The sequence below is a fragment of the Arvicola amphibius genome, chromosome 17 (genome assembly GCF_903992535.2).
Source record: "Arvicola amphibius chromosome 17, mArvAmp1.2, whole genome shotgun sequence".
Classification (NCBI taxonomy): domain Eukaryota; kingdom Metazoa; phylum Chordata; class Mammalia; order Rodentia; family Cricetidae; genus Arvicola; species Arvicola amphibius.
This window is the reverse complement of record NC_052063.2, coordinates 32067063-32089262: the sequence shown is the minus strand read 5'-3', so window position 1 is coordinate 32089262 and position 22200 is coordinate 32067063. Positions and strand designations below refer to the sequence as shown.

Below are 22200 nucleotides of genomic sequence, written 5' to 3'. Positions count from 1 at the left end.
AGTCAAAGCAAGACTCTGTATTTAAAGATATATATATATATATTTAAAATAATAGAACATCACAAATGTCAATGCAAAATTAAGCAAACAAATAAAAAGGAACTCTGACCTATTCTTGCAACCACTGTTCATAAAGCTAAGTTATTTGTTGTTGTTGTTTTGTTTTTCCAAGACAGGGTTTCAGAACTCTCTTCAGAAAGAGCAAGCCTGCAGGACTTGCAAGAACTACAATTCCCGGCAGTCCTTGCGGCGGCGCGCCACGACTTCGATGCGTGCGCCGCCGTGGAGCCCTGTGTCGTTCCCGCCAATTCTCGTGTCCGTCTGGTTCCTTACTTCATGGAGCCGTTTGATCCTGCGGAGCTGCCGGAGCTACTCAAGCTATATTACCGAAGGCTCTTTCCCTACGCCCAGTACTATCGCTGGCTCAACTATGGAGGAGGTGATGGAGGCCGGGAGGGGATGGGTCTGGGAGAGGCGTGTGAGGATGTTCTGGGCGGGATGTCCTTAAATGACTTTATAAAGGGCCCTCTGAGTGTCAGGTGTGTCGGGTGTCTTCCCGCACCATCTCCGTCCCGTCCCGCCGTCTCTAAGATACAAAAAGACAGGTGGACCTGACGGTCCTGCGGCCATACCGTGTTAAAAAATAAAAGAAAGAACAGGGCCAGCAAAAAGCGGGCCTCTAGGTGTTAGCATGGAGGCATGGAGGTGTGACCTGCAAAAAGACACTTTCACAGCTGGGTCTGTTAGTGCCCCCCGATGAAAGGCATTTCGTCTTTAAAATATTTACACCTCCTGCTTATTGTTCCCTAGCAAATGTGGAATAGTACGTCCCTTCAAATTACAGGCTAGGTAGAACAGTGTTGGGCACAAGGGCACTAATGAAAAATATTCTAGAGAGCCCGGTGACCCACACCTGTAATCCTTACATTTGGGAAGCTGAGCCAGGTGAATTTTCCTGAGTTCAAGGTCAACCTAGTCTATACAGTAAAACTATGTCGTTTTAATATGTATATCTTCCTGTTAGTTGAGGTTGTATAATGCCCTAAACCGGATAAAGTGCCAAATTAAAATTGTTTTGCAGTGACAAAGAACTACTTTCAACACCGTGAATTTTCATTCACACTGAAGGATGATATTTATATTCGCTACCAGTCCTTCAGCAACCAGAGCGATCTGGAAAAGGAGATGCAGAAGATGAATCCGTATAAGATTGATATCGGTGCTGTATATTCTCACAGAGTAAGGAGTCCTTTTTGTGTATAATGTTTCATAGGCCAGAGTGGGTTGGTGCCCCAAGTTTTGAAGGTAACGTTTTAGAGTTTGTTATAGTTGATGAAACACACTCGTTTGGCATGGCATGCATGGACCCTTGGGTTCCATAAACCAAGTATGTTGGTGCATTTCCTGTAATCCCAGTGTAAAGGAAGCAGAAGCCAGAGGATCAGATATCCAAGGTCATCTTGGCTGCAGCAGAGTTGGAGGCCAGTCTGAAACACATGAGACCATGTCTTTAAAACAAAACAAAAAAATCTTGCTGGAGTGGTGACACACTCCTTTAATCCCAGAGACAGGCGAATCTCTGAGTTTGAAACTAACCTCATCAACAGGGCAAGTGCCAGGATAGCAGGGCTGTAAGAGAAACCCTGTCTCTGAAAACAAACAAAAAGCCTTTGATTTGATTGGTTAAAAGAGAAATATAAAATAAAATCTATATTTGAAAACAGAAAGCCTGAGGGTGAGGAGATATCTCAGTGAGTAAAACACTTGAAGACCTGAGTTAAAAACCCCCAGTACCCATGTCCGGCTCAGGCAGAGACAAGGGGATCCCTGGAGTTTACTGGACAGCCAGACTAGCACAATCAGGGAACTCGGGTTCAGGAAGAGACCTTGTCTCACTGAGGTGGAGAGCCCGACTTCAACCTCTGACAGACATACCTGCACCTGCACACACAACACAATAAGTATGGAAGTTTTTAATACATTTCTCAGAAAAGGAGCTGGGATGTAGGTTAGTCATAGAGCATCTGTTGTGGGAGACCCTACATTAGATCCTTAGATCCATGTTGCCCCAGGGGGTGGGAAACTTATGTTTATTCTTTTTCTTTTTCTGATACATGAGATCTAAGAGCTCTTAGAGTTTCCTGTCAATCCTTTCTTTCCCTAGTTCTGAAATTATACAGCTGTATATGTACTTTTTATTGTCTTGATCTGTACTTTTTCTTGTCTGTTCTGACAGCTATTAAATGGACTCAATATATTCAACGGTGGGGGAGCTATATTTTTTCTAAGCATCCTATCCTTTGTCTTTGAAATACCTTATTTCTGGGGATTTCAATGATAGTTGATTAAACTCTTTTATACTCACCTCCCTCCCTGTTCATAATCTTCCTGCTTCTGCCTCCTGAGGTGCTGGGATTTACTAAAGCACCTAGCTAATGTTTTCACTGGAAAGTGATTTGGCTGAGCCATGTTCTCTAGGTCTGTCAGAATAACATCTCCACTAGCATAGAGACCTTCCGTTTACACACTGACCTGTCCCTAGAACCTAGAACAGTACCCAGCACGTCTGGTCAGACTCTTCTGAGAGGAATCTAGTCTCCTGCCTGGGCTGTCAGTAAAAAGCAACAGACGGGAGGAGAAAGGACTGTGTCTCTGGCTAAGGAGAAGAAGGCTCATCAGGAAGACACTTGCTTTTGACCTGAGTTCAAACCTCCAGCATCCACATCAAAGCTGGTTGTGTGTACAGTCAGGTGACAGCAGGAGGATTAGAAATTTAAGGTTATGGGGCTGGAGAGATGACTCAGCGGTTAAGAGCACTGGCTGCTCTTCCAGAGGTCCTGAGTTCAATTCCCAGCAACCACATGGTGGCTCATAGTCATCCATAATGGGATCTGATGCCCTCTTCTGGGGGGAAAAAAAAGAAAAGAAAAGAAAAGAAATTCAAGGTTATACCCGGTAGTGGTGGTGCACACCATTAGTCCCAGCTCTCGGGAGGCAGAGGCAAGAGGATCTCTGAGTTTGAGACCAACCTGGTCTAGAGAGTGAGTTCCAGGACAGGCTCCAAAGCTACAGAGAAACCCTGTCTCAAAAAACAAACAAAAAAAGAAAAGAAAAAAAGAAATTAAGATTATCTTGGCCTCATAGGGAGTTCAAGGTCAGCCTGGGCTACTAACAACAACAAAGACTCACTTGAGATTTTTTTTTAATCTGTTGATGGGATCTAAAATAAGTATATTTGTTATTTGTATGTATAGTAACAAAAATGTGTAAAGCACCCTGTAATAGGGATTATTTGTGTAAATTCTTCTTTATTAGAAACCTAAAATAGCTTTATTAGTTCTTCTCTCTCTCTCTCTCTCTCTCTCTCTCTCTCTCTCTTTCTCTCTTTCTCTCTCTCTCTCTCGACAGGGTTTCTCTGTGTAAGGTACTCGCTCTGTAGACCAGGTTGGCCTCAAACTCACAAAGATCCACCTGCCTTTGCCTCCCAAGTGCTGGGATTAAAGGTGTGTGCCACCACCACCCTATGCTTTATTTTTATTTTTTTTTTTTTTTGGTTTTTTTTTTTTTTTTTTTTTGGTTTTTTCGAGACAGGGTTTCTCTGCAGCTTTTTTTTTTAGAGCCTGTCCTGGAACTAGCTCTTGTAGACCAGGCTGGCCTCGAACTACAGAGATCCGCCTGCCTCTGCCTCCCGAGTGCTAGGATTAAAGGAGTGCGCCACCACCGCCCGGCTGCTTTATTATTTTTATCATGAAACATATTTATAGAGAATTTATTAAATTTTATTCTAAATAAATAAAAAAATAAAGCTATCACTATTTCAGATTGTGTAAGATCCAAAGTAATGGGCTCAAAGCCCCATAGACTGGTATTATGCAAGTTCTTTGACTCATTTTTCTGTGTGAGTAGACATGGCAATTCTGACAGAAACTGATGGGTATTTTGTATCTGTAGCCCAGTCAACACAATACGGTGAAGCTAGGAGCGTTCCAGGCTCAGGAGAAAGAACTGGTCTTTGACATTGACATGACAGACTACGATGACGTGAGGCGATGCTGCAGGTAAGCGCCTCCCTGGTGGGGTGGGTGATGTCACTGGCAGTGAGTAATGACGGCTGTGTTCCAGTTCTGCAGACATATGTTCCAAGTGCTGGACTCTTATGACGATGGCCATGCGCATCATAGACCGAGCACTGAAGGGTACGTGGCCGTCCGGGTCTGCTTTCCTCAGCCTCTGTGTTTCGTATTCAGATCTCAGACATTTCTAGTGTTTGCCCCTGAAACCTAAGAGAAAAAGGAAAGAGAGCGATTTGCAGTGAAGACATCTGTGGAACAAACCAGTGCACCTTCCCCCAGTGCAGTCCGCCGAGAGCAATTCTGTGTGTTAGGTACCCAAGAGAAAAATGAAAGACAAAAACAAGACTCTTACCCAGGCTGCTTTTAAACTTGATCTAGTGCCAAGGATGACCTTGGACTCCTGATCCTCCTGCCCCCCCCACCCCCATTATGGAACCCCTGAACTGATTCCCAGCAACTGTGTAGGTTGGCTCACAGCTGCTTCTAATTCTATTTTTAGGGATCCAGTACCATCTTCTGGCCTCTGCAGGCACCATCGCACATATATACATAAACACATAAATACTCTAAGTCAAGAAAGCCGAATCTGTTGGTAGAGGTGAGGGGTCAGGAGTTCAAGGCCATCCTTGGAGATATAGCAAGTTTAAAACCAGCCTGGGTAACATAAACTTTGTCTCAAAATATAGAGTACTTGTGGAAAACATGAGAAATGAGAAAGTGAAAGCTAGGTTATAAAATGTCTTCAAACCTATTATTCTGTCCCTCTGCAGAGGACTTTGGGTTTAAGCACCGCCTCTGGGTGTACTCGGGAAGGAGAGGTGTTCATTGTTGGGTCTGTGATGAGTCCGTTAGAAAGCTGTCCTCTGCTGTGCGTTCTGGGATAGTAGAATACTTGAGCCTTGTAAAGGTAAGCTTCTCTCTCTTTTTTATTTATTATGTATACAGTGTTCTGCCTGCATGTATGCCTGCAGGCCAGAAGAGGGCACCAGATCTCATTACAGATGGTTATGAGCCACCAAGTGGTTTGCTGGGAACTGAACTCAGGTCCTCTGGAAGATAGTTTCCACATCTTTAGTAGATATTTCCAGGTCCTCTGGAAGATAGTTTCCACATCTTTAGTAGATATTTCCAGGTCCTCTGGAAGATAGTTTCCACATCTTTAGTAGATATTTCCAGGTCCTCTGGAAGATAGTTTCCACATCTTTAGTAGATATTTCCAAGCCTGGAACTTTTAGTGGCACAGAAAATGATCTTTTGGAGCATTCATGTTTTAGACTAAGTGATCTTAGCAGTGGTCATTTAAAATCATAGTAACTACTTTTCCAAAGATACTACACACACACATGCACATACGCACATGCACACACACATGCACACAGATACACATAAAAACACACATATGCTCGCACGTACACATACCCAGGCATACACACACATACATACACATGCACATAGCCAGGCATACATACACATGACATGCACACATACACTCACACACACGCAGACAGAAGGCTCAGGTCACATTACAGAAGAGAAAATGGAAGGAATGAGCCAGAGGATGGGAGACGTGCGGCAGAGATGTGTTCTGGACGAGACAGCCACTGCACAGATGTAAACTCACCACAGCCGTTCGTCTGCATGTGCTCTGCATGATGGGGCTCTCAGGGATGGAGGAAGGGGCCCTGAAGCCCCATCCCTTCCTGTGGGACTAGTGGGGTGTGCATGTCATTCTCATCAGTAGTGTAGCCACTAATAAGTCACCCCAGCTCTAGGAAATGACCTCTCACCCACACTGGGGCAAGAAACTTTAAACTCATCCACACGAATGGCCTGAAAATGAGAAGAAGGCCTGTTGGGAAGAGGGTTGTGGGGGGTAAAAATAGTCAAAATTCATCACATAAATATGTGAAACTCAATAGATAAATTATCTATATTTTAAAAATGTAGATGGCATCTCACACCCATAATTCTAGCACCAAGGGCTGAAGGGAGCAAGAGGCTGTGAGCTGCAGTCCAGCCTGGGCTGTAGAGTGAGACCCTGCTTCCAACAAGAAAAGATGCTAAATATTTTGGTGCTCGGTGCTGTGGGATATTGCCTTTGTACACTGTAAAGATTTGTCGCTCGTACTGGTTTATTAAAATGTTCACTGGCCAATAGCCAGGCAGAAAGTACAGATGGGGCAACCAGACTAAGAATTCTGGGAAGAGGAAAGGCAGAGATGCAGTCACCAGCCAGACACAGAGGAAGCAAGATGAGATTGCCTTACTGAGAAGAGGTACCAAGCCACATGGTTAAACATAGATAAGAATTATGGGTTAATTTAAGTTGTAAGAGGTAGTTGTAATAAGTCTGAACACTGGGCCCAACAGTTTATAATTAATATAAGCCTCTGTGCTTATGTGGGCGTGAATGACTGTGGGACCAGGGGGACAGAAATTTCCCATCAACAGCTAAGGATCCTCCTTTGTAGCAAAAGGAAAATTCATTTGCTTCTCTAGTTAATTTTATCCAATAAAGTTAACGAAAGTCAGGGGTATTGAGATTCTGGGCTGGAGAGATGGCTCGGTGGTTAGAAGCACTTCCTAGTCTTGCATAGGACCCTGATTCAGTTTCCAGCACCCACATGGTAGCTCACAACCACCTGTAACTCCAGTTCCCAGGATCTGACTCCATCTTATGGGCTTTACAGCTACAATACTCTTGTAATACACATACATATGCTCAGGTATACATATATGCAAAAATTAAATATATTTTTAATACTGAAACAACATCCAAGCTCCTATACTTCCAAATTTAGCCACTGTCTATAGCTTTAACTGGAATAGTAGAACATATTAAAGATGTTTTAATAATTTTATTTATGCTTTATAATATACATAAATAAAGGTCTTTTTTGGTGGTTTCTTTTTCAGGGTGGTCAAGATGTTAAGAAGAAGGTTCACCTAAGTGAAAGACTTCACCCTTTTGTCAGGTCTGTTGGGAGAGACTCCCTGAGGTTCTCTGGTTTGCTGCATGTGCTTATAGAAGTCTCTTGCTGTCAGCTTTCACCTCCGAGGAGCATGCTTAGTAACAGTTGCAGTTGTCAGGCTTCTATTTGATGTCACCCTATTCCAGTGTGTTCTCCTGTGGTTCTCCATGACCTTCATGAGAAACGTGACAGTATCTCCAGTGAAATCACATGGCCTGCTTGTCATCACACAAGTAATGTTGACCTCTAGCAAGCAGGCCTGAGTCTACCTGCCTCTAAGACCCATGCTTTCTCTACACCTGTTCTGCCCTGTGATCCTGAACAAAAGGTGGAGGCACCACTTCCTTAGGAAAATGATGCGGAGGGCTGGACCTGCTCCTTGAGAGAGCTGTGGCAGAGACAAACAGGACGTGAAGGATATTTGCAAGCCCCAAGCATTATGCACTTGTTGCTATTTTTTTATTTTGTTTTGAGAGGGTCGCTATAGACCAGACTGGCCTCTGTAGAGATCCTCCTGCCTCTGCCTCCTGAGTGCTGGGATTAGAGGTGTGTGCCACCATGCTAGGCAGGTGTTGTGATTGTAAAGTGAAAACTAGATCCTACATGCAATACTGATAGATTGTCCTACTTGTAACACTGATAGGTTGTCCTACATGTAACACTGATAGGTTGTCCTACATGTAACACTGATAGGTTGTCCTGAGTTGGTTATTTATACCAGTGTTGCATGTTCTATGTTAGTAACCTTATAGATTGTAGGATTTAAGAAGTAATCATTTAGGCCAGGCATAGTGGCACACACCTTTAATCCCAGCACCAGGAGGCAGAAGTAGTCGGTCTCTATAGAGGCCTGCTAGTCTCCAGAGGAGTTCCAGGTAATCCAGAGTTACACAGTGAAACGCTGTCTCAAAATTTAAAAAATATAAATAAAATTAAAAGAAGCAAACCTTTCCTTAATACCTACCTACCCTGTGATAGGTGCATGCTAGGTTATTTCCCTTTTAAGTGTCTGGTTTTAACTCCACTAACAAAAAGGTCTTTTTGCTTTTATCTAGTTCTAGGAATCTGGGGAGCGTAAACAGTGACCTCACCCAGTCGGAGAGTCTTATGTGTTACTAATACTGTTGCTGTTATTCCTGTAGGAAATCAATAAACATAATTCGGAAATACTTTGAAGAATATGCCTTAGTTGGCCAAGATATTCTTGAAAATAAAGAAAACTGGGAGAAGATCTTAGCCCTTGTTCCTGAGAATATCCTTTACCGCGGCCACTGTGTGAGGCAGCCACGTCGGTCTGCGACACTATAGATGGGTACTGCTTGTGTAGTCTCATACGTTCCCTGCATGGCGACAGTAAGAAATGAGACCATTTTGTAAAATTTTCTCCTTTCATAAGTTGTTCCTAGAGTTAATGGTTAAAGAACAGGGAGTCATTTCGTCCGGGAAAACTTCATTATAATACCTTTTAATCATTATACCTTTTAATCATTATACCTTTTAATCATTATACCTTTTAATCATCTTGGCACCTTTCTATCATTTCACTGTGATATTTTTATAAGGGACTTGTTTGTTTAATTTTTTTTTTTTCCAAGACAGGGTTTTTCAGTGTAGCTTTTGGCTGTCCTGAAACTCACTCTGTAGGGCAGGCTGGCCTGGAATTCAAGAGATCCGCCTGCCTCTGCCTCCCAAGTGCTGGGATTAAAGGCGTGGCCACCACTGCCCGGCTCTAAGGGAATTTTTTTTAATGCTGTAAGTGCCTGTCATTTATGTTTTAGGAATCATTAAGTAGCTCCTAAGTGTGGGAAGCTTCAGCATCCTTGTAATAATACATATTACAGACTGACGTACTGAGGTATCCCAGATCAGTGTGTTCCTTAATGATGCGTCACCAATTCATGATGAGCTTCAGAAGGGCTTTCAAAGGCTTCACAGTTCATCTCAGCGCTGGGAGTATCTGAAGAAAGTGGTCAACACATCCCAGGTATTGAAATCTGTATTTCCCAATATCATGATACAATTCATGATTAAGTTATGATTGGTTTTGCTTGGCCATTTAAAGATGGTTGAAGGAGAGATACTCAGAAGTCTCTTCTGATCATGATGGCCTTACGTCTGCTTTTAGAATATGAAGAATGATAAATGTGGTCCCTGGCTGGAGTGGGAGGTCATGCTCCAGTACTGTTTCCCACGCCTGGATATCAACGTGAGCAAAGGAATCAATCATTTACTGAAGAGCCCTTTTAGCATTCATCCTAAAACAGGTACAATGCGAGGAAAGTAAGGAAAACTAAGAGAAGACAGGGTCTCACTGTGTAGACCTGGCTAGCCTGGAACTCACTGTGTAGACCAGGCTTCCCCACAGAGCTCTGCCTGCCTCTGTCTCTGAGTGCCGGAATTAAAGGCATGTTGCACCATGCCTGACTTGATATTTTTGGTATTAGCAAGGATGTCATTAGTTGTGTGTGTGTGTGTGTGTGTGTGTGTGTGTGTGTGTCTGTGAGGTTAAGGTTGAAGTTAAGGTTGAAGAATCAACTTGTTTGACCTTGCCCATTAAGTAGCCACCAGGTGAATTGCTACTATATAAAGGTTTCAGGGTTGGGGGGGGTGTGAGGCTCAGTTTACAAAGTGCTTGCCTGGCATGCACAGAAGCCCTGGGTTCCATCCCCAGCAACCATAAGCTATGTGTGATGGCACAAGCCTGGACTCTCAATAATCAGGAGGTGGATGCAGGAGAATCAGAAGTTTGAAGTTATTGTCAGCAACATGGAGATTTGTAGAAGAAGGAGCTGCGGACCGCGTTCCGCCGCCCAGCTCCTGCACGGCTAGCTTTACCCAAAATAATTATACGTAAACTGTATTCATTTAAACACTGCCTGGCCCATTAGTTTCAGCCTCTTATTGGCTAATTCTCACATCTTGCCTTAACGCATATTTAGTAATCTGTGTAGCACCACAAGGTGGTCACTTACCAGGAGAGATCTTAACCTGCGTCCATCTCAGAGAGGAGAGCTATGGCATCTGCCTGAAGCGTGCCTGACTCTGCTTTCTTTCTCCCACAATTCTGTTCTGTCTACTCCGCCTACCTAATTTTCTGTCCTGTTAAAGGGCCAAAGCAGTTTCTTTATTAACCAATGAAAGTAACACATAGACAGATGACCCTCTTCCATCAGAGATTGAGAGGCAATATGAGAGCCTTGTCTCAAAAAAGACAAAAAGAAGAAAACCTATTAGGAGAAACAAACTGAAGCCAAGTACAAAGTTATTATACACCTGTAATTCTAGCACTCAGGATGTAGGAGCAAGAGGGGAGCAGGAGGATCAGAGCCATCCTTGGCTACACAGATTGTTCCAGGCTAGCCCAGGTACTCCATAATGAGACCCCATTTCAAAAGAAATCATTATATTTTCAGCCCTTAGTTGTGAGTTTTATGTATTGTCCCAAGTGTAGATTGTTTTGTGGGGTTTGTTTTTCCAGACATGGTTTCTCAGTGTAGCACTGGCTGTCCTGGAGGCCAGGCTGGCCTTGAACTAAGTGTAGATTTGTAAGGTAATGCCATCAAAAGTCATATGTCACTTAGCAACAGAAATACCTTTAGAGAAATATCACTTTATTATTGTGCAGATAACACAGTATATTTTTATACAAACTAAGCTGGACAGTATCTTATATATCACCATTATATGCAGCCCATTAGTTGACCAAAATATCATCTGGGCACATGATTATATATTTCCAAAATGCTCCATAAAGATGTCCAGTGTGGAACTGGTGAGATGGCTCAACAGGTTAGAGCCACTTGATGACCTAGATTCAGTTTTCTGGACTTACATGGTTGAAGAAGAAAACCAACTCCTACAAGATGTCCTCTGAGTTACACACATACATATAAATAAATGCAAAAAAAAAAAAACTTAGAGCTGACCAGGGATAGATAGATGGTTCAGTGATTAAGAACATGTACTGTTCTTCCAGAGGACGACATGAATTCAAATCCTACAGCCATATCAGGTGACTCAAAACTGCCTAAACTTCAGCTCCAAGGGGATCTGATACCTCTGGCCTCTGCAGGCACCTGTACACGTGCACATAGAACATACACACATAGTTAAAAATAATAAAAATAAACTTAAGATATCCAGTATAGTCAAGTGTGGTGGTAAATACCTGTAGTCTTAGCACTTAGGGGATTCATAAATTCAAGACCAACCTGGGCTACGTAGTGAGAACTTGTCCCCTAACAACCTGAGCATGACAGCTCATGTATATCATCCATCCCAGTACTCAGGCAGAGACTGTCACAAGTTCAAAGCCAGCCTGGTCTACATAGTAGTGAGTTCAAGGACAGCTAGAACTATGTAGTGAGACCCTGTCTCCAAAACCAGAAAAATGATGTGTGTGTATGTTCATGTGCATGTGAAGGATTGAACCTAGGACCTCATATGCATGCGTGCACCTCAAACACTACCACTAAACTGTCACCCCAGCGCTTTGTAAAAATTTAACCAAAAATAATTCGGAGTCATAGCAGCCTACCATCGTGTCTTTATAACTTCTGGCTCTTACAGGTCGCATTTCTGTGCCAATTGATTTGCAGAAAGTGGACCAGTTTGATCCATTTGCTGTTCCAACCATAAGGTATGTTCCAGATCATGGATCATTCCTCATTTGTGACTATTCTTCTGGGTTTTAAATAGATTATCCTAGATCCCTGAATGGAGAAGTAGCTTCACGGGGTGACAGATTTGATTATGGAGGTGTTTAATACTAGGGATTATATGGTGATACTTTGTGGGGGGGCATACATATTTTTAGCTGTTTTGTGGGGAAAAGCATTTTAAGGTCACATAAGCCTATGAGGGCTAAGGGGAATAAATTAACTCAGTAGTAAGAGTACTTACTACTGCAAAACACAGCATCAAAAATAGTAAGTTTGGGGAATGCCAATTCAAGCAATTAGAAGTTTTAGGCGGAGCTTGGGAAGAAGGCTCCTTGGGTGAAGCTCAAGCATTAAGACCTGGGTTGAGCCGGGTGGTGGTGGCACACGCCTTTAATCCCAGCACTCGGGAGGCAGAGGCAGGCAGATCTCTGTGAGTTCGAGGCCAGCCTGGTGTACAAGAGCTAGTTCCAGGACAGCTAGGGCTGTTACACAGAGAAACCCTGTCTCGAAAAACCAAAAAAAAAAAAAAAAAAAAAAAAAAAGGACCTGGGTTGAAATCCCTAGACCCTACTTAGAGCCAGGCACAGTAACATGTAGCTGTGACCTCCGTGTGTTTGTGGTGACATGAGAGTGAGAGACAGGAGCATCCCCCAGAAGCTCACAAGCCAGTTAGCCCAAAATACACAGCAGAAAACAAGAGACAGAACCCGTATCAATTAAGGTCGCAGGTGAGGGTCAGCACCCGAGCTTCTGCTTCTGTGGGTACTGTAGCTCACATATACATATGCATACATCAAAGTTTTAGCCTAGAGATGTTTATGGGTGTGGCTCATTGACAGAGCACTTGCCAAGCATATGCAAGGCACTGGGTTAGATCCCCAGCACCATATTCAGAAAATCTTGCCAGGTGTGGTGGCACATACCATCGATCCAGAGGCAGAAGGATGACAGTTCTAGGAGCAGCTGTTGTGGTTTACACCTGACAGCTCAGACCTCAGGGAGTTCAAGGTCATCCTTGGCTTTATAACAGGTTTGAGGCCACCTTACAGTACATGAGACTCTCAAAATTAAAAAAAAAAAAAAAAGTTCCAGGTCACCTAGAGCTACACATTGAAACCTTGTCTCAGAGCACCAAGGGCTTGCTGAGTGTTGGAGCACTAGCCTGAGCACAATATCCATCACGGCGAACATCTTTGTGCGTTTCCCAGCCTTAATATACTGATCTGCTTGAAGAACTCTAAGAACTTCTTTATTAAAACAGAAGAACTCTCCCACATCATTTCCCCTTTTTCTGTTTAAACAAAAAAGAAGGCTTTAACAGCAAATTACATATAACAAAACAGTTATCAAGCAAGAATTACAGTTACAATATTTATATCTACTTTATCTTTTATCATACATAAGGAAAACTATAACTATCTATCTATTCTTCAACTCCATCAAAGACTCCAGAATGATATAATATTACCTAAGTAAATGAGAAGTAAGCAACTTGCAAAACTCTAGAAATCACAGAGACATCTTGCTGCCTGGACAGTCAACCAAAGTTTTTTTGTACTGCCTGAGACTTAGCTGACAGGTTGTTTGTTTTTGTTAGTACCAGAAGTGGTGCTCATGGCCTTTTACATACTAAGACAGTCGTTCCGCCACTAAGCTACACCTCAGACACACGTTTTTCTCACAGAAGTTCCATGAGTGATTGAGTGTAGAAACCAACTTAAAATTCTCTTATTCTATTGCTTGTAGCACCATCTGCCGAGAATTGGATGTGGTTTCCACTAATGAAAAGGACAGAGAGGAGCATGGAGGCGAATCTGAAAGCAAACATAGAATCAGAGGTAAGTAGATGTGTGGAAGCTTCGCTCTAACACCGTGGGTCATTTGTCCTGAGCCAGCTCAGTGATAACGCTGTTCCAGCACTGCCCTTCTCTTGTGGGGTGCTTCCCTGCTTAGATATATTCCCAAGCACTTTGTTTTCTGGTGTTGGAGTTGTTTTGAATGGGATATTTTCCCTAATTTCTTTCTCTGAGAGTACACTATTGGTTTATTTGAAGGCTGATTACAAAGTCTGCAAGTTTCCTAGTATGTTTTATGGAGTCTTTAAAGTATTGTGTTATCCCTGGGTGGTGGTGGCTTTAATCCCAGCACTCGGAAGGCAGGGACAGGTGGATCTCTGAATTCTAAACCAGCCTGGTCTACAAGAGCTAGTTCCAGGACAGATTCCAAAATTACAGAGAAACCCTGTCTAAAAAAAAAAAAAAAAAAAAAACAACGACAACAAAAGAATTGTGTTCTCTGCAAATATAGATAGTATGACCTCCTCCTTTCCTATTTTACCCTTTTTAGGTCTGTTTTCTGTAACTGCCATAGCTAAGACTTTGAGCTCAGATAAAGGGTAAGGGTGGGGAGGTGCTGGAGAGATATCTCAGCAATTAAGAGCACTTGATGCGCTTGCAGAGGACCCAGGTTCAGTTTCCAGGCCCATATTATAACAGCTGGCTGTAACACAAGTCCCAGGAGGTCCATTGCCCTTTTCTGGCTCCCATGGGCACTGTGTGCATGTGGTGCACAGACATACATTCAGACACTCATACACACAAAATAAAAATAATAAAATCTAAAAAGCTATAAAATAAAAAAAGAGGGACGGGTGGACATCCTTGTCTTGATTTTAGAGGAGATGTTCTTGGTCTGTCCCCATTTACTGTAATATTGACTATAGGCTTGTTGTATATGGCCTTTATCATTTTGAGGCATGTACCAACTATTCCTAAAGTCTCCAGAACTTTTATCATGAAGGAATGTTGAACTTTCTTGGATGCCTTTTTGGCATTAATAGAAATGCTTGTGTGGTTTCTGTCTTAAGTTTATTTATATGATGTATTACATTTATCGATTGTATATATATTGAATCAACCTTGCCTCTCTGGCATGAAGCCTATTTGTTCATAGTGTATAATCTTAAATTGTTCTTAAATTCAGTTCACAAGTAGAGGAGTTTTACAGCTATGCTCATCAAAGAAATTTGTAGTTTCTTTTGTTGTTGTGTATTTTCCTGGTTTTGCTACCAGGATAATATTGGCTTTGGTAGTGTTCTTTTGTTTTCTGCTTGTAGAACAAGGTTTTTAAAAGTTGGTGAGATCTTCCTTAAAAGGTGGAAAGGTCAGGCAGGAGGCACATATATTTAATGCCAGCACTTACGAAGCAGAGCAAGAGAGTCTATGAGACTTCTAGGCCAGTCTGGTCTACAACAGAGTTCCAGCAGAGCCAGGGCTACAGTGTGAGACCCTGTCTCAAAAAAACAAAACAATTCAGCAGTGACTGTCCAGTCCTAGCTCTGGAGGGGATGGGGGAGAGAGAGAGAGAGAGATCCTTGGAATCTGTTGGAACGACACCTGTACTTCTCTAACTTAGGTCATTCATAGCTCCTCTATTTCTTTTTATCTTGGTAGCTAAAGGTTTGTCAATCTTACTAACTTTGTTTTTGAAAAACAAAGAACCAACCCTGGTTGGGTTTTTTTTTTTGTTGTTGTTATTTTAAAATATTCATGCTTGGCCTGGTGGTGGTAGTGCATGCCTTTAATTCCCACCAGCACTCGGGAGGCAGAGGCAGATGGATCTCAGTGAGTTCGAGGCCAGCCTGGTCTACAAAGTGAGTTCCAGGGCATGTAGGACTGTTACACAGAGAAATCCTATCTTGGGGGGAGGGGAGGAGGGATGAATTTCATGCTCTTTCTGCCAGTGTGCTAGTTCTAATGTACATGCTTTATAATTTAGATTATAAGAAGACCAGTCTAGCACCGTACGTGAAAGTATTTGAACAGTTTCTTGAAAACCTGGATAAGTCCCGGAAAGGCGAACTTCTCAAGAAGAGCGGTAAGATGGCGCTCCACTTGTGCCTAGCAGGATCTTCTAAATGTGATAGTTTACAGCTCCCAGCAAATGAGCAACTTTCTAGTCTTTGTAAAACTAACCTCTGTCTAACCTAGTTTTTCTAAAAATAATGATTTATTGTAACTTTAGTGGGTTTTTTTTAGTTGTTTTTACATTTATTTGTTTATTTAGGGAGGTGTGTGTGTGCGCGCGCGCGCGCGCGTGTGCATGCGTGTGTGTGTGTGTGTGTGTGTGTGTGTGTGTGTGTGTGTGTGTGTGTGTGTGTGTGTGTGTGTAAGCAAGCACACAGTGCACTGTAATGATCAGATGATGATCTGCGAGAGTTACTTCTGTCTTTCTACCGTACGGTCCCAGGGGATTGAACTCAGGTTGTCAGGCTTGGCAGCAAGCAACTTTACCTGCTGACTGTCCTGCAAACCCTTAGTTGTTTGTTTCTGATAAAAATTTCTTGATTCTACACAGGTACATGCCTGTAATCTCTGGAGGTGAAGCAAGAGAATCAGGAGTTCAAGGCCAACCTGGGCTAAATGATAGCTTGTCTCAAAAAAAAAAAAGTGAGAGAGAAAGTATTAATGGTTTATTTTCTTTTTCTTCTTTTTTGTTTTTTTTTTTTTTTTTCCCGAGACAAGGTTTTTCTATGTAGCTTTGGTTGTCCTAGAAGTTGGTCTGTAGACCAGGCTGGCCTTCAACTCATAAAGATCCATCTAAAGGCATGTGCCACCCCTAACCAGTTAAAGGATAGTTTCTTAGTCCAACACATTTATGCATGTATGCATGTATGTATGTATGTATGTATGTATGTATGTATGTATGTGTGTGTATTATGTATGTATTTGCATCTGTCACTTCGTTTGTTGTTTTTATTTGCAAGAGGAATTAAACAGAAACTTAAGGGTGTTTTTCCTTTCTTCCCTAAACATGAATCATTCAAGTAAGACCAATTTAACTAGAGATTAACAAAGTAAGGGAAAGAAGCAGTAACCCAAGAGAAAAGGCTGGGGGAAGAGGCCAACACATTTATTAAACACTCTCTGTGTCAGGTGATATGACGTACACAAAGATAAATTTCTATACTGTTGCTCCTTGTCTGTAAGTAGTAACTTGGAACTAGAATGGTGGGCCCTGGAAGGCCAAGGCAGAATGACCATAAATTAGAGGGCAGCAGATGCACATAGTTCCAGGCTAGCTTAAGTTTCAGTATGAGACCCCATCAAGAAAAAAAAAAGTAATAATACCAAGCAGTAGAGTCCAAATATTGAGAGACAGAAAGGTCTGCCTGAATCTGACCTGTGATGTGAAAGGTTCTTTAACTCCTTTCAACATATGTCTTTAAGATTGTAATGCCAGCATTCTTAGAGATACACACTTCTAATCTCCAGGAGAGGAGACAAGAGAATCCTGAAGTAAGCAGTAAGACCTGTCTCCAAAGCAAGGATTCCCAGTGTCAATAAAGGACACAGGAGTGACACAGGAGTAAGAGTTTTCATAAACAGAGGTTTTAATAAGTGTACAGCTTTGGAAAAGGGAAAAATAACTCTCCCCCACCCCATGGATCAAATCCAGGCCTTGTAAATACCTACCAAATCAATACTCTACTACTGAGTTACATCTGAGCCCAGGGTTTATTCATGAAGGAACAGCACAAGCAAAGGCAGGAAACTAGAATACACTTTCTGGTTATCAAATAGTACAGCCAATAGGGGATGGGGGTTGTCAGGGAATGATAGATCTATCTGAAGAAGCATGCTAAGGCTAAAATACAGGCAGCTTTAAATTCCAGATGTAGGAGTGTGGGCCTGATTAGGAACAGGAAAATACTAAAGATTTTTAAGGGAAAAAAAGTGCCTTGATTTGTACTCTGACTAAAAGCAGATCTGGGCTAGTGATGCAGCTCTGTTAGTAAAGCCCTTGCCTAGCATGAATGAAACCTTGTGTTCAGTGCCCAGCACCACATACACCTATGCCCTGGTCATCAGATGCATGCCTGTAATACTAGCACTTCAGATGTGGAGGGAGGAGGGCAGAAGTTGAGGGCTGGCAAGATAGCTAGCTCAACAGGTAGATGCTTGCCACAAAGCCTGACAACCGGAGTTCAGTTCCCAGAACCCACGTGGTAGAAAGAACTGCTTTTGCAAGTTGTCCTCTGACTTCCACATGTTCCCACCCATCGTCTCCGCCCACACTACATAAAGCAATGAAAGTTTTTGAGCAGAAGTGGTTGGAGTGGCATGTCAGCAATTAAGAGTGTGCACTGCTTTTGCAAAAGACTGGAGTTCAGATCCCAGCACCCACACTGGGCAACTGACAGTCATTTGTAACTCCAGTTCTAGGGATCCAATGCCCTACTCGCCTCTGAGGGTACCCAAATATAAGTATGCAGACCCACACATAGACAGATGTGCATATTAATTACAACAACAACAACAAAAAGAAGTTTAATATCATCCTCAACTCCATAAAAAGTTCAGGATTAGCCTGGGCTACGTGAGACCCTATCACCAAAAAAAAAAAAAAACAAAAAGGAAAATTTGAGGAAATAAGAGGTTGACTAGAACCTAAAAGGCCAGCTGGGCTGTCACCATTCGGAAGGTACAGATACTATATTAGCCTGTCTTTGAGACTTGGTGATTTGGGGTTGGCTTTGGCATTTTTTGTTGTTTGTTCTTTTGTTTGTTTTGAGACAGGGTCTCAGGCAGATGTAGCCCACTCTGACCTTGAACGTGAGGTGATCCTTCTGCCTCAGCACCTATGTGCTGGAATCACAGGCATGAGTCACATAAAATCAAAATAAGTAAATCTTTTTAAAATGAAATAATAAAGGAAAAAGAAAGAATTGGAAAGGGGAGGGAATTGTCTCGGTTTCAGGGCGATCAAGTGATAAATACAGGCGGGAACTGATGAGACCCTAATAGGTATAATCACTAAAAGGGGGTACAGAGAGCACAGCCATGCCAAGTGAAGAGTTCTCTGGCTAGGAAAGACCTCGTAATGTGTAAATTCAAGGAAAAAAAAATCAGTGAACATGATTTTGGGGTTGTTTGTTTGTTTCAAGACAGGGTTTCTGTGTGGCCCTGTCTGCCCTGGAATTCACTCTGTAGACCAGGCTGGCCTCAAACTCACAGAGATCCACCTGCCTCTGCCATCTGAGTGCTGGGATTAAAGGCATGAGGTACCACCCAGCTGAATATGTTTTTAAATAAGTAAAATGTTTTATTTACAGTGTATTTCTCTTACGGAGATTATTTTCTTTAGAGAACATTTAAAAGTGAACCTTTACCTTTTTTTAAAAAAAAAAAAAGAAAAGAAAAGAAAAGCCAGGTGTGGTGGTACACACACAAAAAAAATTTTTAATTCAAAACCTATGTATGTTTTATTCACTTCCTGCAAAATATTTGTCTTGCCAGTAACAAAACTGGAAAATTCTTTTTCTTCATGAATTTTCCTCTTAAGAAAAATTCTCGATGCTACAGAGTGAACAATTTTCAAGAGATTGATGGATACCCTAGAAAGCAACAGCAATATTATAGAAATATTAACACCACTCCCACCTTTTTGCTTGTTTGTTTGTTTTGAAACAGGGTTTCACTGTGTAGGCCTGGCTTTCCTGCAACTTACTCTGTAGACCAGGCTGGCCTTGGACTCACAGGGATCCACTTACCTCTGCCTCCTGAGTGCTGGGACTAAAGGCATGAGTCACCACTGCCCAGCCCCACTTCATTTTTTTAATTTAATTTGTGTTGGATTCCAAAGTACCTGAGAAAAGGTTTTGCTCATTGTGAACACTCATCTATCTTCATTGAACGGGCTAGCCTCATCATTGCTGGTGTTCCAAGCAGCCATACCAAGTCCTTCAACTTCTTTTTATTGTGTGTGTGTGTGTGCGTGTGTGCGTGTGTGTGTGCGCGTGTGTGTGCGTGCACAGTGCACAGAATGTGAGTGGAAATCAGAAGACAACTTGTGGTAGTAGTTAGTTATCTCCTTCCACCCATTTCGGTCCTGGGGATTGAACTCGGGTATTCAGACTTGGTAGTAAGTGCTCCTACCCACTGAGCCATCTTGCCAGCCAAGCCCTTTGGATTCCCATTCTCTACTGGATCAGCCTATAATGTGGGGCTTCAACAAATGTAAAACAATCTTTATATATGGTGTGAATTTAATAAAAGCATTAAACTAATCAGAATAGGGAAATAAATGGTTTTATTTTCCTTTACTAATTTTCACTTAAAAACATATTTTCAGTTTTTAAATTTTGTTTTCTATTTTGTTTTAGATTTACAAAAAGATTTCTGAAGAAAACAACTTCCATCAAACCAATGCCTTCCACCTTTTAACCATGGACCAAATATTTTAAGAATCATTTAATAAATATGGCAGAATCATCTATGTGCCTTAATCCTTAAAGCAGAATGTCCTTCTTCCGGTAACTAAACCAATCAGTTTCCAAAGATAAGAGTTAGATGAACAGGGCTGGAGAGATGGCTCAGTGGTTAAGAGCATTGCCTGCTCTTCCAAAGGTCCTGAGTTCAATTCCCAGCAACCACATGGTGGCTCACAACCATCTGTAATGGGGTCCGGTGCCCTCTTCTGGCCTGCAGGCATACACACAGACAGAGCATTGTATACATAATAAATAAATAAATATTTAAAAAAAGAGTTAGATGAACAGTACTAGAACCTAATAGAATGTTATCAAGTAATTTCAATTTTAGCTTCTTTCCTCCTAAGAAACTGGATTAGTTTTCCACAAATGTAACCAATTTAGACCCAGGCATCGTGGAGTAGGCTTTTAATCCCAGCACTCAGGAGGCAGAAGCAGGTGGATCTTTGAGTTTGAGTCTAACCTGGTCTACAAAGCTAGTTCCAGGACAGCCAGAGTTGTTACATGGAGAAACTCTGAGAAGCCCTGTCTTGGAAAACCAAAGAAAAAAAGAGTAGCTAACTTAACCCAAACAGAAACTATTGTAGGGGTGAGGCCATAATGGGCACGCCATTCACCCAGTATGCAGAAGCAGAGCAGGTAGGACTCCTTTCAGGGAGCCTGGTCTATGGATCAGGTTCTATCTAGGCCAACGGAGCTAAAAAGTTATGGTGGTACACATCTTTAATCCCAGCACTCCAGGAGCAGGAGGATCTCTGTGAATTCAAGGCCAGCCTGGTCTACGAAGTGAGCTCCAGGACAGCCAAGCTACACAGAGAAACCCTGTCTCAAAAGAAAAAAACAATTACATTGTGAGACCCTGTCTCAACTAAATAAATAAATTATATGTGTTATATATATATATATTGTATATATTTATTGTATACTATCTATAGTATATGTAATACATGTGTTATATGTATTTTGTGTGTGTGTGTGTGAGATTTCAGAATTTCCTAGTCCTTGTAGTCTACTACCCCCATTAATCCAGATTTACTCATCCTAATTCTCATTGATTATACTCGAATTCTCAGTACAGGTTTCTTTTTCTTTATCTCTGTTATTAGGGTGGGTATTTCACCTGCAGGTATGTCTGTGCACTACGTGCATGTAATGCCTCCAGAGCCCAGAAGAGTTTGAGTTCCCCCAGGAGTAGGGAGTTACAGACAGAAGTGCTTGTAGGTGCTTCCCATTAAACCCGGCCCTCTGAAACAGCAGTTAGTGCTCTCATCTGCTGAGTCGGCTCTCCAGCCCAGATTTTATTATTTACTTACTTGTGTATGTGCTCTTGTACTTGTGGTGTCTGCTCTCTTCCACCTTTTGACGGGTTTCATGGATGGATCTCTCTCCAGTCACCAGACATGCACAGAGAGCTCCTGTACTAGACGGAGCATCTGGCCAGCCCAGTTTAAATTACCTTTCAGAACATTTAAATGTCGCAATGCTTCGTATGAAACGGAGCCAGTTAAATCAAGTAAGTGTTAAACTAGGCAGATATGGTGGTGCATAGCTGTAAGTCCAACACTGGAAGGACTGCAGCAAGTTTGAGGCATACAGAGATCCTACTTTAAAACAGGCAAAACCCTTCAGGTGACGTAAGCAAGTCAGGTTCAGATTTGTTGATCCTTTTGTAGAACTAAGAGATGGTGTGTAAATCAGCAACTATTTAACAAAATATTAGTTTTACTGTATATTCTATTTCCAAAGAGTGTGTGTGAGGTTTTGTTTTGAGACAGGCTGTCGATATCTAACCCAGGCCGATTCTAAATTTGCCAGATCCAGAGGCAAGTGCATCTCTATGAGTTCGAGGTCAGCCTGATCTACATAGTAAAACCATGTCTCAAAAACACTTGGAATTGAAGGCTTGGTAACCCATGCCCTTAATGACAGCACTCAGGAAGCAGAGGCAGGTGATTCCTAGGTGAGTTCGAATCCAGCCAGGACTACATAAAGAAGCCTTGTTTCAGAACAGAAAGCCTCGCACACGATTCTGTGTTGCTGTTTTGCTGAGGATGGCTTAGAACCTTCGACCCTGCTTCCACCTCTCAAATACAGGTTCGCAGGCTTGTACCACCGTTTCCGATTTTTACATGGAGCTGGGACTTCTTGTACACTAGTCAATCACTCCACCAACCAAGCTAAATTCCTACGCTGACTCTAAAATGGGTGAGTTTTGGAATATC

At 42.2% G+C, this 22200-nt stretch overlaps 1 protein-coding gene across 2 annotated transcripts; it reads left to right on the top strand.

Annotated features, from left to right (window-relative positions):
- Positions 1 to 287: 287 nt before the first annotated feature.
- Prim1 (DNA primase subunit 1) lies at positions 288 to 20001 on the top strand. 2 transcript variants are annotated; one of them, XM_038314800.1, is made up of 13 exons: positions 288 to 439; positions 1082 to 1239; positions 3952 to 4058; positions 4123 to 4196; positions 4844 to 4980; positions 6990 to 7048; positions 8188 to 8297; positions 8938 to 9029; positions 9171 to 9309; positions 11615 to 11684; positions 13453 to 13544; positions 15484 to 15582; positions 19871 to 20001. In XM_038314800.1, exons 1-13 carry the CDS (start codon positions 337 to 339, stop codon positions 19888 to 19890), a joined length of 1260 nt encoding a protein of 419 aa, XP_038170728.1. In that variant the 5' UTR covers positions 288 to 336; the 3' UTR covers positions 19891 to 20001. The 2 variants fall into 2 exon arrangements, with proteins under 2 accessions (XP_038170728.1, XP_038170729.1); XM_038314801.1 differs by having other exon boundaries at positions 299 to 439; positions 1153 to 1239.
- The last annotated feature ends 2199 nt before the right edge of the window (positions 20002 to 22200 follow it).

Coding starts and splice junctions, on each gene's coding strand:
- Prim1 (XM_038314800.1), top strand. CDS start 337: ATGGAGCCGTTTGATCCTGCGGAGCTGCCGGAGCTACTCAAGCTATAT. Junction 440..1,081: donor CTGGCTCAACTATGGAGGAG/GTGATGGAGGCC, acceptor ATTGTTTTGCAG/TGACAAAGAACTACTTTCAA. Junction 4,981..6,989: donor AATACTTGAGCCTTGTAAAG/GTAAGCTTCTCT, acceptor TTTCTTTTTCAG/GGTGGTCAAGATGTTAAGAA.